Below are 18,068 nucleotides of genomic sequence, written 5' to 3' on the forward strand. Positions count from 1 at the left end.
AACCTTGGGATTCTGTGTCAAGCTGTGCAGCCTGCAGGGATAATGGAATGCTACAGACTATTTTATTGAATGATAGTTGTTATTTGGAGCATTAGTAGCAGCACCAGTGGATTTTAATATGAAAATATATGAGTATTCCAAAAAAAGCCTTAGCTAGTTTCTTTATCTTAAATTATTCATGGCATTTCTGTTGCTTCAATTGGGTATTGTTATTTCAGCAAAATGAGTTGTGACTGTGATTCCCTTTATACTAGAACCATGTAAGGGGGTTCTATATGCATGTCTTTGGGAAAGTCTTATCTAATCAGGCCCATTTGTTACTAGAAGTTAATGCATTGTAGGCGTTTGGCTTTTTTTTATGTTTTTATTGATGTTTTAACATTAATAACAACATTACATTATTGCTGATTAGGAAGAACCAAGCACTGTACAAATAAGTGTATGAAAGGAAACACAGTACAATTCTGTACTAAAATAGGCATAAGGACAGGTTATCACATCAGTTCAATAGTTAGCTGAGTATATATTGAAAAAATCTATTTAACTTTCTCTCTTAAAATAAAAGGATAGCCCTACGTTTTAGAACTATAAAGAAACAATTAATTTAAAGATAGTGGCCAGAATGTGCAACATTTAAGGGGAGGGGGGTTTACAGTATGTTTTAGAATTGAGCATAAATGTTTGTATTCATTTCATCTTCTTTTTTAAAGTCTCTAAGTACATGGACCAAGTGTCTATAAAATTTGTCCTTGTTTTTAAATTTCAATACCTAAAATGTACTGCTTCTAGCAGACAGAGACCTCAGATTTAATGTCAGAATATTCTTCTTTAATCCAGAACATTGTAGGAGCTTTGCTCACATATCAGTAATAAAGTCCCAGCCCCCAGTGTATAAACTAAAGGAATATACATATGTATTTCTTACGTAAACAAGAAAAAGGGATAGAGAGTACAATAATGTATGTGGCCATTGAATTCTACATACCAGTATGTTATAATATTTAGCAGGAGAAGCCATATTGGCTGCATTGTGCAAGCACACTGTCAATTCTGCAGATTGATGACTGTTGTTTGTGTTTATGGTCAGCGTTGTTTAGAACCAGTCGAATAAAACTAACTGACCCAAGAGAGCGATAAATGATGGCTGCGTGTCAGGTTGCAAAGAAGCACTAGTCAGTCACAGTTCACCTTCCATAATCAAATATAATCACAACCTACATGAAACAGTAACAATGTCAGACAATAAGAATAAAATGAGAAAGAAAGAAAGGGGAATGGCAAGGAAAGCATTGGGAATGTTGGATGTTGATAAAAGTGCTATAGTGTTGGCAGGGCCGGACTGGGCCATCAGGGCACCTGGAAAAAAAACCAATGAGCCCAGTGGCCCAGACCCAATACTTCTGCTTCCCCGGCAGTAAGTTTTGCACTCAGGGGAGGACGTTGGGTGGGTGGCAGGGGTCCCTGAGGGGGGTCAGGGGGCTCAGAGGGGGCCCCTGCTAAATACCAAATCCTCTATGAAACATTTGGCTAAACAAATCTGATCCATAATTTGCATATTTGTGATTAAAAATTAATTGGATCATCTGCGAAGGCAAGAATTGTCACATTCAGTTTTCCAAAGGGTTTAGAGTCATGTGATTTTTAAGGGTTCCACCGACTTTATCCATACTCCAAGAATTTGGTTGAATCCAAATCCTGCAAAAAGTTCTGGGATTTGGCTGAATCCACAACCAAAACCGGGAATCGGTGCATCCCTAAATGTGAAAACACACTCTGCACTTAAAGGGATGCAGTTCATAATTACCTGACTATATTATTAACACTATTTTTTCTTGCAAACTTTCATAGAGAAATGTTATTTACTGGTGCTTTTAAATACAGGTATGGGACCTGTTATCCAGAATGCTTGGAACCTTGGATAAAGGATTTTGGTCTGAATTTAGTCACCATACCTTAATTCTCAAAAACTAATTTAAACATTAAATAAACCCAATAGGTTTGTTTTGCCTCCAACAAGGAGTAATTATATCTTAGTTGGGATCATGTACAGGTACTGTTTTATTATTACTGAGAAAAAGGGAATCATTTTTTAAAAATGGACTCTGTGGGAGACAGCTTTCCAGTAATTCTGAGCTTTCTGAATAATGGGTTTCCAGCTAAGGGACCCCACACCTGTATTATATATTTTGAAAGTTCACTTCTCTTTATTAAGATAAGCTTTCTTATAGGCTCACCCTCATTGTTAAATCAACAATGGGCATCTCCACGTTACACTCCAGTAAATGTTAATTAGCCTTTTAGATAATGGATAATTTATGTTGGCTTTCATACTGAAAATAGCCCTACCATAAAGCAACATGGGAATTCTGTTTGATTTGTATTGTGCCTAAATATTCCCCATCACGTTCAATACATCATTATCCTCAGTCCCTGCCCCAGTGAAGTTTACAATCTAAGGTCAATTTCATCAGGAGTCAATAAATCTGCCTGTATGTTACATACTTACATAGGGTTGAAAAAGGACCAAAGTTCATCAAGTTCAACCCTCCAAGCAAACACCAGTTCACATATATAGACTTATATCAACCTATCTATACACTTACATATATAAATGATATATACCAATAACTATACAAACTGTAGATTTTAGTATCACAATGGTCTTGGATACTATGTTTGTTCAAAAACTCGCCAAAGCCCATCACAATATCACTAGGATGGGCTCACTGCCCTCACCGTGAAGAACCCCTACACTGCTTCAAATGAAAGATCTGTTCCTCTAATCTAAAGGTAAAAAAGGAACATTCCCTATCTGTCTATAATTCCCTCTACTGTAGTTGTACAGAGTAATCATGTCCCCTTAAGGAGCCCAAAACTGCACTGCATACTCAAGGTGAGGCCTTACCAAAGACCTTTAAAGAGGCAAAATTATGTTCTCATCCCTTGAGTCAACAACACTTTATTTGCTTTAGTAGCCACAGAATGACACTGCCAGGAATTAGAAAACGTATCTACAAAAATCCCCAGATCCTTCTCAATTAAGGATCCCCCCAATACACTTCCATTCAGTGTATAACTCGCGTTTATATTATTTCTACGAAGTGTATAACTTGCAACTTTCAACATTGAACCTCATTTTCCAGTTTGCTGCCCAGTTTTCCAATTTTGTCAAATCGCTCTGCAAAGCGGCAGCATCCTGCATGGAACTTATAGTTTTGCACAATTTAGTGTCATCAGCAAAAATAGAAACAGTACTATCTATGCCCACCTCCAGGTCATTAATAAACAAGCTAAAAAGCAAAGGACCAAGGACTGACCCCTGCGGTACTCCACTAACCACACTGGTCCAATTAGAAAATGTTCCATTTACCACCACTCTTTGTAATCTATCCTTCAGCCAGTTCTCTATCCAATTACAAATATTATATGCTAGGCCAATATTCCTCAACGGTATCAATAACTTTCTGTGCGGTACTGTATCAAATGCATTCAAGTATCTTATCAATTATTACTCTGTCTACCTGTATAGACAGGTGAAAAATAAAAGTTCAGAATTTTTGCTTTTTCCCTGTTCTCATCAACCAGCTGACCCCCCTGGGATAATAAGGGTCCCATCCCTTCTTACTATTTACATATTTAAAAAAAAAATACTCCTAGCTGCAATACCCCTTTCCATCTCTATTTTAGCTTGCCTGATAGCTTTTCTGCATGCTTTATTTGCTTCCTTGTACCTGATGAAAGTTTCCGCTGTTCCAGCTAACTTGAATGCTTTAAAAGCACATTTTTTTCCTCGACAGCAACACTTTTATCAAACCATAAAGGTTATGCTTTGTGATGCCTTTTCTTGCTTTTCGAGTAAAACTTTTATCCCTAGACATATGCTACATAAAATAATATTGCATATTTTTCCTTTGAAATGCTCCCTGGAGTTCACACAAGAAAATGAGGTTATAGCTGTACTGCATATAAAGGACTAGCAATGTATAGGCTTCAAAGTGGAAAAAGTGGATCCCAACTGGCACATCCACAGAAGAAGATGCTGGCCAGATGTTTGAGAGTGCAGTTGTGTAGTACTACAAAGATTTTATCAGGGGTATCTGAGCAGTCTCCAACCATCATTTTTTGAACAGGAGTCTATAACTGGATACACATGGCATCTTATAATAGCTGGCCCCACCACTCCCAGCAAGCAACCATTAGAATAGTAATGGGAGACATCTGATATGGTGAAATGTTAGTGAAATGGGACTAACGTGGCCCCTTGTAATACATTGTGATGAATTTCTTACCCAGTGGCATCAGTGTTGTAGGCTGACAAATGGACTTCTTTAGTGCCATTTTTACATGTACATCTGGTTCTCTCTCTTGCACATTCTTTGTTGGGTAAATATATTTGTTTAGTGACAGACTAGGCCATAATTATGCTCTCATTGTATCACTGACTATGGAGGCAACTGGTGCAAAGTCAGACATTGTTGTTCTATTGCAGCGGCAGTAAGAGTAAAGCACACCTAACCGTTGATGAGCTGACAGAATTTATTAACTCGAAGCAGCGAGATCCGCGATTAAATGAAATTCTCTATCCACCGCTAAAGCAGGAGCAAGTCCAACAGCTGATTGAAAAATATGAGCCGAACAGCCCTTTGGCAACAGGAGGTAAGAATGTTTTATAAACCTTTTGTAAAATGTATTAACACATATCAGTGTTATGTCTATGTCATTGGGCCAACCAAAAGGTGGCAATGCTAACTGTAATAAGTAGAGAGACCATAATCTTGTCAATAGGTAACAAGTTCCAGTGAAATTGTGGCTGTGCTCTAATTCGCATGTGTTAAAAAGCACAATTGCAGTTGCACATTTTAACGAATTGGGTGGTCAAATGTCATAGTCTAGATTGCATCATTCTCAGCACTGGGTTTTAAAATGATCTTTGGCGTAATTTCTTCTGGGTAAGCCTGTTGCGCCTATTGACACAATCCACTGTGGGAACCCTTAAATTGCTGCCACAATTAGGGTATCAGTAGCTTTAGGGTTCCCTTGCACTTACTCATGACTCATCAGAGCAGACTGGGCAGGCTAAATTCTGTTTGGCACATAAACGTCTCCTCTGTTCCTTTCAATCCAGCATGAAGAGCAGATCACAGCATAAGGATGTACAACTAGCCCTGTCCTTACCGCAGGCCTTATGGCAGGTAGTAAGGACAGGGCCTCGATAAGTCTGCTACCCCTGGCACTCCCTTGTTAGGCGAAGGGTAGGGGGACACCTACCTGCCTCCCCCACCTGCCCCTCTTGCTCCATCCTAGGGGCAAGGGGAAGTGTAGAGGCCTGTGAGAATACCCAACATGTGTTCTACTTGTTTGTTGCCTACAAAAGATAAGTGCAGCCATGCATAGAATGCTGTAAACTATATATAAATGGTCCCATGTATATATAATTAATCACTGTACTCCAGGGATCCCCAACAATTTATACCCGAGAGCCACATTCAAATGGAAAAAGTGTTGGGGAGCAATACAAGCATGGAAAATGTTCCTGGAGGTGCCAATGAGTTCTATAATTCACTGTTTGATAGCCCCTATGTGGACTGGCAGGCTATAGAAGGCTCTGTTTGGCTTTACACTGGTTTTTATGTAATCAACACTTGCCTCCAAGCCAGAAATTCAAAAATGAGCACCTCGAAAATGTGACCTTTGAGGCCACTGGGAGCAACATCCAAGGGGTTGGTGAGCAACATGTTACTCATTAACCACTGGTTGGGGATCACTGCTGTACTCCATACATGAGGTCCAACTTTTTGGCTTGTGCTAGAGAAGCCACTGTAGAGATGACTAATTAGAGAAAGCTGTACAGGCCAATTAGAAATGTCTTGTGCTTATTCTCAAAATAATAGTGAACATACTTTCTCGCTGGTGGAAAGGTTTGGTGCAAAAAGTACAATTATGTGAAAAAGATTTTAAGAAAAACAGTTTTATTTGGTTCTATAAGTCCTATCAAACTGAAATACACTGAAATTTATTTGGACTCCACAAACTGCTGATACAAATTTATGTTTTAATTTATGAATGTTGGAAAATTAATTTAAGTACATGGACCCATTTTGCCAAGTTTAGAATCAAAGTAATGAACTCACAAATAATGTGAAATGTGTTTAGTGAACTGGCCGGGTATATGCTTTGGTTCAGTGTTTGAGTAAAAGCTTCCCAATATCTTATACTAATCAAAATGCCCAGTTGTCTGACTATTTGCCCAAAATTTGCTCCTGCGTTGTCAGTAAAGATCTTCTGTCTCTCATCTTTCTTGCTTTCAGGCATCCCATTTGCTCCTTTGCAGAGTATGTTATGATGCCCCCTTTGGAGAGTTATGGAACTCCATGGGGCAGGTTTATCAAAATGTGAGATCAGAGTTTAATACATAAAAACTTACCCTATTTTCTATGTATTCATATGGGATTTTGAGAAGTGTATTTATTAATAATATGTATTAATTAATAATGACTCTTTGTAGATCTATATCTCATTTCTCTTGTGTACTCATTTTCAAAACTTACATTGCATGTCTATGTTATCTTTCTTTCTTTGCCTTAAATACATATAGAGAAGCTAATTGTTCTAATCTCTTGATGCTGGAATATATATACATTGACATAAATCAAAATAAGGTTAGGAGACCCAGTGCTGGGCGTTAGACCCATGACATGCCCTCTGCATACTTGCACCTCGCCGTTGATACCTTCTTGCACCACACTCAGAGCAAGCAGCACAGCCCAAGGGAGGGAAATAGATGAAAAACACAACTTTACAGGGTTTGACATCTCACACAGATCTGTGGTGCTTGTCAGTATTCCCATCCTGATTTCCGATTCAGTCTATTTCCCTTTGGATCGTACTGTCAAGATACTGTGAGCTGCTGTGAGAGAGGAACGTGAGCATTACCAAGTGTCTAGGGACTCAGCCAGAGCCGGTTTGAATGTTCAGTGCTAAAAGTAGTATGGAATAAAATATGTACATCAGCCCATCTGACAACTAGACAATAGAAGTGACATTCCAAAGTTTCTTTCTGTATATAAAACGTAATGTTCTTTCACTAGATAATTTCATTCTTCTAAAGAAGCTCTGTTTACGCTGAAATGACATTCAGCAGCTTTTTGTAGCATATCTTTTGGCTCTCAGAACTCTCAGCTCCATCATAACACTGTTATATTCAAATACCTCCAGGTACACAGAACTATGGTTAGCAGACTCGTGGCAAATAGAAACAGTTCTACTGACACAACTAGCAATAAATAGAGAGTACACATATACAATGGGCAATGAACATCCATATATCTGTCTGCATGAAAGACACTTTTCTCTAAAGAGAGTTAAAGGGACTGTCACCCTAAGAAATAATTTCAAATTCTTTTGTATTTCTCTAGTAAGGCAAAATCAATGTTACTTACACTATATAAATTATATAAACATTGTTTACTTTAGTCTTGAAATTCACAATCAGAGCAAGCAGGAAGCCGCCATTTTGTGGGCACTGTTATTAAAGGAAAACCCCTGGAACCCCACACAGCACATAAACCCCTAATATACCTATCACTGTTCCTTGAAAAAGTATGAAGGCCGGGGAGTCTAAAATATTGATGTTACAAATTGTAACAACTTCTCCACAGCTTACAGACAGCATGCGGGAACTACATAACCCACAATGCATTGCACTGTGATGTTCCTTTCCTTATTGACATCACGTGTGCAGGGAATTGTGGGATTTGGAGGAAGCAGGCTGAATGCCCAGACCACCCATGCCCAGACTACCAAATTATAGATCATGAGAAGGGCAGTGGTATCTAGGAAGTGCAAAATGGAAAATGAAAGTAACTCTATACCTAAGGCTGAGATTAAATTAGTTTATAATAGCTATGGATGTCTTAATAAAAAATAATTGGGGTTTCATGTTTATTTGAAAAGTACTTTTGTTATACATATTTTGTCTGGGTGACAGGTCCCTCTTTAAGGCCGAAGAACAAGTTTTAAAGAATTAATCTGATTAATATGGCTACTGCACATATTTATAATTTCCACTGCCTCTCCTTCTAGGCTGACTATAATGACTGTAAATACACTGCATTCTTTTAAGTTCCTGCTCCTGTACAGTAGTCCCAGGAGAATTGCTGCAGGTTGTTATCATCATACTCACTCCCATGCCGCACCGGCCAGACCTTCTATCTGGGGATGCAGGGAATTTGTGGGTGTTCTGTGTAACTTGCAGTGGGCTAGGCGGGTATTGACCCTGGTGGGCTTTCCAACATAGGGGGATAACCATCAAGGAGCTACTGGTTTCACCCCAGACATCCCGTGTCCCCCTGAGATGACAGAGAAAAGAATATCTTCAATTGTTTACAAACAGATTATTAAAGGAGAAGGAAATGTAATATCACTGGGGGTGTCAAGTTCTTATGACTCCCCCAGTGATTCTAGTTGCTTACCTGCTACCCAGGCTGGCACTCCTCTTCTTTAAGAATTGCACGAGCCCTGGTTACTGTTTTCAGAGCGCCCTGCTGCCATTTTCTTCTGGTCTTCCAGGCAGCCCTGTCAGACTTGGGCAAGTGTGCACCAGTAGAGAACTTTGTTCAGGGCTTTTGTACCACACATGTGCCCTGTATAATTGGCACGGGGAACACTTGTGTGATAGGTAAGTGATTCAGGTGCCTTACAGCCTGGCATCCTCATGTGATTTCACCTATCCTTCTTTAACACTCACGAGGGGTCATTTATTATATGAAGGACATGGTGCTAAGTGCAATAAATGGCTCCTAGGCTCAGGTCTGGAGCAAAAACCCTCCCTTGAGTACAGCTCTGTCTGCGCTTTTCACTGCTGTATTTATGAGGGATGGGTGGGGGCAGCACATCTCCTATCCTGCCCCTGACTTGTGTGTCTTATCAGTGACTGTAAGTAACTTATTGGATATATTTCCACATCCAAGGGTTAAACAAGAGTGTAAATCACCATGTATACATACTAAACATATAAAGATGTGTGCTTGTCTTAGAGTTTGCTCCCTAAAGCACCAAGGCCCCTTCCCTATAAATTGTTTATGATTTTTCTCTATCTTTAAGTTTGTTGGTTGCCTTCCAAACAAATCTGACAGGAAAGTGAAATAAAGAAATTAAAGTCGGTTGTGCAGGCCCCTTTCTAATAACAAAACTGCCCCCGATAATGAATCTTCATGCAGGACGGACAGGCGACCCACATGCATTGCTGTTGTAAGACAAGCCCTTTGATTTCTGAATGCTGTTCCTTCTTGACTGGGCTTCCAGCCAACATCACCGCTGAAACCTCTCAGCTTCTGGAAGATTATATCCTTCTAAGTAGTAATATAATATCCACACAGTAGATGCATCTTGTTTAATGCTAATTTATGAGTCACTATAACAATTTTATGATATAATTATATTTAAGGATACCCTTCCTGGTACAATTCATTGTGTAAACATGGAACAAAAATGGAAAAGAAAAATGCTTTGTAATTTTGGTGACAATTTATAGTTTAGAAATAGAATTGTTTCTTACTTCTCTGTCTTTTCTTCTTATTGTTTTTCATTCTTTATTTTTTAACCCTCTATTGCAATGACTCTCAGAAGTGTTGGACTGTGCCAGTAAAACCATGGGAATCCAACTGCTTGGAGCCAGTAAAAGTCAGGTCACATTAGAATATGTAGGATATTAGGGATGCACTGAATCCAGGATTCCGTTCTTGATTCGGCCAAGATTCTGCCAAATCCACTCCCCTGGCCGAACCAAATCCGAATATGTGACGTTTTGTCACATGAACATGGAACGACAGAGAAAAGAATATCCTCAATTGTTTACGACAGATTATTAAAGGAGAAGGAAATGTTCTTATGACTCCCCCAGTGATTCTAGTTGCTTACCTGCTACCCAGGCTGGCACTCCTCTTCTTCAGGAAATGTACAAGCCCTGGTTACTGTTTGCAGAGCGCCCCACTGCCATTTTCTTCTGTTCGTCCATAAACATTTAAGTTAAAAAAATTTCCCCTGTTAACCCTTCTGTGTCCTAATTTACATACATTTACGAAAGACTTGGAGTTCAGCCAAATCTGAAAATGGTGGATTCAGTGCATCCCTAGGAATTATAGAGTGAGTATTGTGGGCACAAAGGTGCAATCTGTCCTGTCCCTTTATATTATAATGTAATACCCCAAGGGACTGATTTATTCATTTTCAAGATTGCATTTTGGCAAGATTTGAGTTTTAAAAAAATCCAAAACCGCATTTATTTATTTATTTATTTTTCACTTCTTTTTTTCCACCTAATATGTTAGGTTTTAGGGGTCAATATTTATATTTTTTATACTTTTGAATATTTTCATGTTACAAAGGATCAAAAAATGTCAATGACCAAAAACACATGCAATCTGCAATAAAACCACCCAAGCACACAAGTTTCAAATGTGCACACAAAAGTATTTTTATTGCGCACATATCCAAAAAAGAATTAGAGGGAACATTGAGGGGGGGGGGCTTCAGTTTGCATGGGAATTCCCTGGAATTTCGGAAAAATAGTGCAGAGGACACTTAGGACAGATTTTAATTTAAGCCCACAGTAAAAGCTAAAATATGTACTATATTCATTATAGGAATTCCAGTCATGCAAAGCAAACCCTGTGCATTTATATTGCCAGAACCTTGAATAAAGTTTTTTTGTATGAAGCTAAGGCCAGATACCCTCAGCTAGAAGCCTGAAACTTATCTTGCAAGGCTCTGGGAAACTGCTCAAACCCTCATGCAAACATTTTAATGAGGCAGATCTTTATAAATATTATGCATCGCCACTCTCATTGACTTCATAGCTTGCAAAGCTGACCCTTCTGACACCGCATATTCATAATTAATAGATTTTGAATATGAACCAGGCCAAACCAGACTTTTTTTCCTTGAACTTGAATTTTGATTAACATGCCTCCCAATTAATAAAATGGACTGTTATATTTATAACAGCAGATACATCAGCCAAGCAATACAGTAATCTCAGTGCAAAGGTAAGACCAAGGCAGTGCAAAGGCACTTAACAGCTGCTTTGAGGGCTTCTGTGCCCCTTGCACCAGGCCTGGACTGGGATTCAAAATAGACCCTGGCACTTTAACTACACAGAGCCCCAAACAGCCCCCACCAGCCCAATAAAGAGTGACTGTCTATGGCATCTTACAGCAGCCCCACTGGCATTTGCCAGAACCCACAAATTGCCAGTCTGGGCCTGCCTTGATTCCCTGTTGAAGCAATTCTCTGTTCTCTGCAGCAGATACACAAGCCTGACAGTTCTGGGCATAAATAGCACAAGGTGTATTATGAATAAAACTATGGTGCTTTGGGTCTGGTTTTCCCACTTTGCACTGTAAATGCTAGTAAGTTTAAAGGGCAGCTGTGCCTTCCAAACTGAGCCCCACACAACACAGAAACCCCTAATATAATATGTTTCTTCAAAAAGTATGAATAAATACTATTTATATATGGTGAAATCCAGCTGCAAAACAGCTCTCCCCTGCGAGGGGAGGAGGGACTAAAACACTGATGTTACAAATTATAACAACTTTTGCTCAGCTTACAGACAGCATGCAGAAACTACATAACCCACATTGCATTGCCCTGTGATGTTCCTTTCCTTATTGACATCACGTGTACAGGGAATTGTGGGATTGGGAGGATGCAGGCTGAAGGCAGGCTGAGGACAGTCGACTACTGTTACATTTTATTTGAGTCCCAAAGTAGTCAGCCAGATCAGCAGGGGAACAGGGGGCGGGGCTTAGGGAACTGTTCCAAACCATATTATTCCATTAAAATAATGAAAAGGCTGCAAATTTTTTAATTGATGGATATTGCAAAGTTTCTTGAAATTTTGTTTACTTTTTCAGAAAGCTCAAGTTGTGTTTGGGTGGAGTTCCCCTTTAATGACACAACCCAAGATTAAAATGATTGTATTAAGATGACTTAGGGTGTAGAGTGCAGTGCATAATCATATGAAATTAGTGACATTGGAGCTTTTTTATTAACTCTTACCTTTTGCTTTTGTGTGCACATAAGAAAATCAGTTGCAGGCTGTAATGTCTGTTATAGTAGCAATCAATCAATATACTGTAAATCAATATACTGTACTGTGCAGTGACCCAAGAATCCCTCTTTTGGGCTCAAAAGCAGGAGAGGAAATGGTTCAGGATGGGTTCCCAGGGCAGATTTAGATCTTCTTCTACATGTTACTGCTAACCACACCTAATACATTAACAATGGCTCTGGCTTAGAAAAATATATTTTCTAAATGTTATGCTATGTCAAATGGCCAATAATTACATTAGCGCCTCTACCCTGAGCCATTAGTTTCATTAAGCCTAGATGCAATTAGACATAGTCTGTAGTCACCGCACACTGCTAAACCTCTTTATCACCAGGCTGGAGCCTTTCAGTGTTAATGATTGAGGTCTGTAAAACACATCACCGTGAGCACATTTCAACCAACAGGGAAAAAAAGATATGCCAAGTCCAATTAGTGATTTGTTAATATGATAAGTTGCTTTGCTGTATCTTCCAATTGGAAATAATTCGAAATTAGCTGTCACCCTGCAATCATTCATCAGTGGCCTTGGAAGTAAATGATTTGTGATTACAGAATGGGAATATTATATAAGCCCAGCCGATTCGTGTGGGGCATTTTCGGAAAAGGAAAACAGATTTTATATAGTATATTCCCTACTCTTGTTTAAACCACTGCCTGGTTGCTAGGGTACATTGCACCCTGGCAAACAGATAGCTGCTGAAATACCCATTGCTGTACAAAAAGCTAAACAACTATAAAAACCATAAAAAAGAAAAAAGGACGGCCAATCGCAAATTGTCTTAGGGGCACATTTACTAATCCACAAACGTCCAAAAAGCTTCCGAATGCGTTTTTTTCGTAATGATCGGTATTTTGCAACTTTTTCGAGCGCTCAATACGAAAGTCTCGACAATACACGAAAGTCGTACTGGCTATGAAAAAGTCGCGACAATACACGAAAGTCGTACTGGCTATGAAAAAGTCGCGACAATTCACGAAATTTGTAATGGCAATGAAAAAGTTGCGACAATTTGCGCAAGTCGTAACGGCTATGAAAAAGTCGCAAAAAATACGAAAAAGTCGCAAAATGTTCGTTTTCCAATTCGAATTTTTCCCATTCGGATTCGTGGATTAGTAAATCAGCCCCTTAGAATAGCAATGTCTACATCATGCTAAGAATCAATCTAAAGGTGAACTACAACTTTAAGGTTCTAACCCCCATAGATAAAAGTAAATAAATAAATAAATAAATAAATAAAATAAATAAAAGGCACTACGTTTGCCCAGTAGCAGTAACCCATAGCAATCTATAATATGTTTGCTTTTAAACAGGTAACCCGTAAATGCTTCCTGCTGATTGGTTGCTATAGGTCACTGCTCCTGGGCAAACTTAGGGGTATATTTATCATGCTATGTAAGTGGAGTGAAGCATTACCAGTGATGTTGCCCAGGGCAACCAATCAGCAATTAGATTTCAACAGTTAGAAAACCAAAGCAAAGCATCTGATTGGCTGTTATGATAAACATCACCAGTGATGTTTTACTGCACTTTTTACACAGCATGATAAATATACCCCTTAGTGTCTTTACTAATAACCCTATTACACTCTCCAGTTTGTTATGTCAGCAGCTGTGCGGAGGCTAAGGTCTTACTTACCTAAGGAGCCAGGCAATAGATTTGTCAGAGTGCAATATAAATAGGAGAGGGTATCTGTAGAAGGATTAACTTAAAAAATGAATCTGTTTTGGTTGCTCTGGTCACTCATGATAGAATTTAAATTACAAATAGAATGGAAGCATAATGGCACATAAAGTAAAACCATAAAAAACGTTAGACTGTTTGAAAAGTTGCTTATAATAGTCCAATCTACAGCATATTAAAAGTTTATTCAAATGTGAAGTTGCCCTTTAATATGCCGCTTTCATCCAATTCATACAGTCTTCCGGAGGTTGCTCTGGGGGTTGAGCATTTGCAACAGTTGCACAGCAAGTGTTTCTTTCTTGTCTGGTGAGTGAGTGCTTAATAATACATTTCCTTGCGTCGGAGTCCTGTGTGGGTGTTCTGTCCCTCCCATTGAAGGGTGCTATTAGAATCTCTGACAGAAGAACAAGCCTGTTTAATGGGATCCCAGTCTGATTCAGCCACCTCTTCCAATAAGTATTTGTTGTCACTGTCTGACACTTACACATTACATAATCCCTCTGGCACAGGTATATAACTGGCAGTTATAAAGGAACTTCCACATTCCTGTCTATGGACCATATTGATGACACAGACTCCTATTGAGAAGGTCTATGCCTAAATATTGTTTAAATGTTGTCCCTACTTTAGAAACACAAGGTCATAGGCATTTCAGACAATAACAAAACCTATCTCCAGATGTGCCTTTTTGGTAAATCTGTATTTTTAATCTCCTTTTTTTGCAGTTTATTTTTGTTGACTTGAACAGGTTGATTCCGCTATGAAAAATAATTATTCACCTCTGAATCAACTAGCAGATAGGCAGGTTATATATAGACATAAATGGTTGCACTTGATGGCTGTGTGTCTTCTTTCAACCTGACTATGTAATAAGTAAAGGAATTAAGAGGCACATTATATAAAGAGAATTGTAATTTACATAAGGGGATATTAAAGTGCTAAGAATGAAGGCTTTTATCAGTGTAACTAGAATATTATTAGTGAACTTGACATCTTGAAAATATTTTCCTAGAATGCACAGAAACCCATTGGCTTTAATGTAAAAAGCCAGAGTGTGAACATATGTATATGAAGTAAGAAAAAAATCCATTGGATCCCTATAGTTTTGGTTTTGGTCTGAGATCATCTAAAATCAGTAGGGTTTAATTACAATAAGTGCACATAAACACAGGGGCACTCCTGCTAAAAGGCAATGCAAGACCCCTGCCCCAGGCAACAGTGCCCCCAGCTTACCAGGGGTGCAAATGAAAAAACCTCTGGTAACTTTAATTGCTGCAATTCTGTGCACTAGTGATACAGCCACTTTGCACCCCTGTAGGAACTTAACAATTTAAGCATGGGGGTGAGGGGGGCATTAGGACGGCCACTTGGTGGTGTTGACACTAAAATAGTTTCTGCATAAACAATTGTAATAATGCACCTAAATCACGAACAATAACTTACCTACTTTCTTTGTATATCAGGTTGACTTGTTAGGGAATCATTGTGAATTGTGAAATGTGCAAATGTGGAATGCTCCACTATCCTAGGGCTGGATTTCTTAACAAGGTGCCCATAGGCCACCCCCCCCCCATTGCTTGCCCAGCCCCTAAATTTGTGCCGCCCTAGGCCCAGGGCTTTGTGGCCTGACTATTCCTTCCTCCCTTGAAAAAATTGCCACAGGTCTCTCCACTCCATTTAGGGCCACAAAGACCTGTGGCTGCCCCATGAATACAGTGCTGCCTGAGTTTGACAGCAATATATTTATGGGAGGCAGGCTGGGGGAGGCACATAGGTGCACCCTTACCCCTCCCTCCCCATCCCTTGACTTGCCAGTCATTCATTCAAACACGCAAATAAGAGAGCTGGAGAGTACACAACAGGACCCTGTACAATGGGCACACAACTGGTCTCTGTATTTAGAGTGGGCCCTCTTGCACCCCTTAGTGTCCTTGCACCTTTGTCTTGGCCCTAAAAGACCACCATTGTGTTTAATCACACGAATAGCTAACTGGTTGTATCCAATGGAGCTTTTAAAATATGACATTTCCTAAAGATTGCTTCCCCTTAGAATAATTCTGGTATGATTGATTTCTTTTTCATGCTACTCAAAATAATGATTAAATTGCTGTGGCACAAAGGGCACGCTATGTGCCGTAGACTTAATGATCATCAGTAGTTATAAACAATCCTAATACAAAGGATCTTTGTTGGATGCACAAATGGAACATTTTTCATGGCATTTAACATTTAGCAGAAGTATAAACAATCATGTACGTGATATTCAGGTTGTGCATAAAGTTCCATACAATACAAAAATGTTATTCCTGCCATTAGAAATGTATAGGTACAAATAGATTCATACAGCGCAGGGGGCACTTTATCATTGACCTGTTTAGTTTTAAAATAATACTGGTAATCTGCTATTAACAACTTCTTTTCCACTCTGAAACAACCTGAATCCTGTCTCCCTACATGTTACATCCATTATTTTATGGTTATCAAGCTAAATCAGTAATTATTTAAGCAGCACAGACATCTGAAGAAAACCTTAAAAAACACATAATTATAGTCGGCCATTCATATATAATATTGACGAAAAAATTGCCCAGAAAAGTCTTGTTATTAATATTAGTATACACATGTCAATGAATTACTATGATAAAATGTACATCAATATAAGTGTAAATGAACAGCTAACCAGAAAATGCATTTAGTAATGGAGCGGATTTAATGCCGCTGTTACAGACTTTGAAATTCAGAAGCTCTGGATGTTTAAAAGGGCAGTTGGTTACATGTCAGAAGTAGAACACGCTCATTTTACTCTTTAGTGCATTCATCCATGGAGAGTCATTTTTGAAATGTTATTAAACTTGCACCAGTTACTCTAAAATCACTGACATTAGGCAGGAATCAGAGAGATGGAAAATTCTGTGCAGCACATGTGTGTGTATATATATACGCTCCAATTACCACGCCCCATTTTTAAAAAAAAGAATACTCCTTTTATATAGTTGAAATGACGGGATCAGATGCAAATGTGCTATACCCTCATACTGTACTACCTAAGGAAAACAATATAGTAACTCCTACATATAAAATACAAATATAGAGAGAAGGCAGTGAGTTATAAGTGAGTTATAACTATGTACCAGTTTTGCCCCCCCCCATAGACAGTAACCCCCCATACACAGTGCCCCAAAGACAGTACCCCCCATAGAAAGTGCCCCCATGAACAGTACCCCCATAGAAAGTGCCACCATAGACAGTACCCCCCATAGACAGTAGCCCCCATAGAAAGTACCCCCCATACACAATGCCCCCATAGACCGTACCTCCCATACACAATGCCCCCATAGTAAGTGCCCCCATACACAGTAGTCCCCATACACAGTAGCCCCCATAGGTGGTCCGGCTTCTTCTGCTGCTTATGCCGCTCCTTGTACGGCGGCGGCAGGCCCATTTATAAGGTTGCGCTCCTGATGTCACATATACCCACAGGGCGCAACCTTATAAAAGGGCCTGTTGCCGCAGTACAAGGAGCGGCGAAAGAAGCAGAGCAGCAGAAGAAGCTGGGGCGTCCAGCTCCTGCCAGCGCATCCCGCTGTGCTGGATAGTTCAATGAGTGTCCTGCATTTCCATAATCTATTACGGAAATGCGGGACATTCATGGAACTATCCAGGACAGCGGGATGCGCTATAAAAACCAGGACTGTCCCGCGGAAAGTGGGACAGTTGGGGGGTATGCTCTTAGCGCGCTCTGTTCTCTCTGCCTTGCATTTTGAATCAGATGCTGGTGCACCTATTGATGCAGAGGAAATCTATTGCAATCGCCATTTCCTGACCAAGCGGTAGCTCCAGGGTTCCCAGGGTACACTTGTGCCTAAAGAATTGGGCGCAGACACTGGAAATGACGTCAGGTGGGCTTTAACATAATTTCATCAAGGCAATCACGCAAGTCCGGAGCATTCTGGATAACAGGTCCCATACCTGTATAGAAAATGAATTCATACCATATCTCTACCATTATACTGCAAGTGTTCCTGAGCCAAGGGCCTAATCCTGCTTAAATTCAGTTCATATTGTAACTACCTGTAAAACAGATTATTCTATTTTGCCACTTTAAAGATAGATGAGCTTATTTAATAACCTGAGTAACAATTTGCCACATTCCATTTGGCACGTGCTATTAATTATATAATAACCCAACAAACCATAACACACATTTTGGCCAGATGTACCGTAGTCTTACTGTAGAGTCCTAGAAGTACAGAAGCTAATAAAAAGCCCTGTTAC

At 39.5% G+C, this 18,068-nt stretch overlaps 1 protein-coding gene across 2 annotated transcripts in view; it reads left to right on the forward strand.

The window, feature by feature from the left end:
- Window positions 1–18,068, forward strand: part of plcb1 (phospholipase C beta 1) — a 352,974-nt gene that overhangs the window by 236,790 nt on the left and 98,116 nt on the right. For both annotated transcript variants that reach the window (XM_031901827.1, NM_001079464.2), the window contains exon 9: window positions 4,490–4,656. In XM_031901827.1, the coding sequence (XP_031757687.1) occupies window positions 4,490–4,656 (167 nt within the window). The remainder of the gene's footprint in view (window positions 1–4,489; window positions 4,657–18,068) is intronic.

The sequence above is a fragment of the Xenopus tropicalis genome, chromosome 5, assembly GCF_000004195.4.
Source record: "Xenopus tropicalis strain Nigerian chromosome 5, UCB_Xtro_10.0, whole genome shotgun sequence".
In the NCBI taxonomy this organism is placed as follows: Eukaryota; Metazoa; Chordata; class Amphibia; order Anura; family Pipidae; genus Xenopus; species Xenopus tropicalis.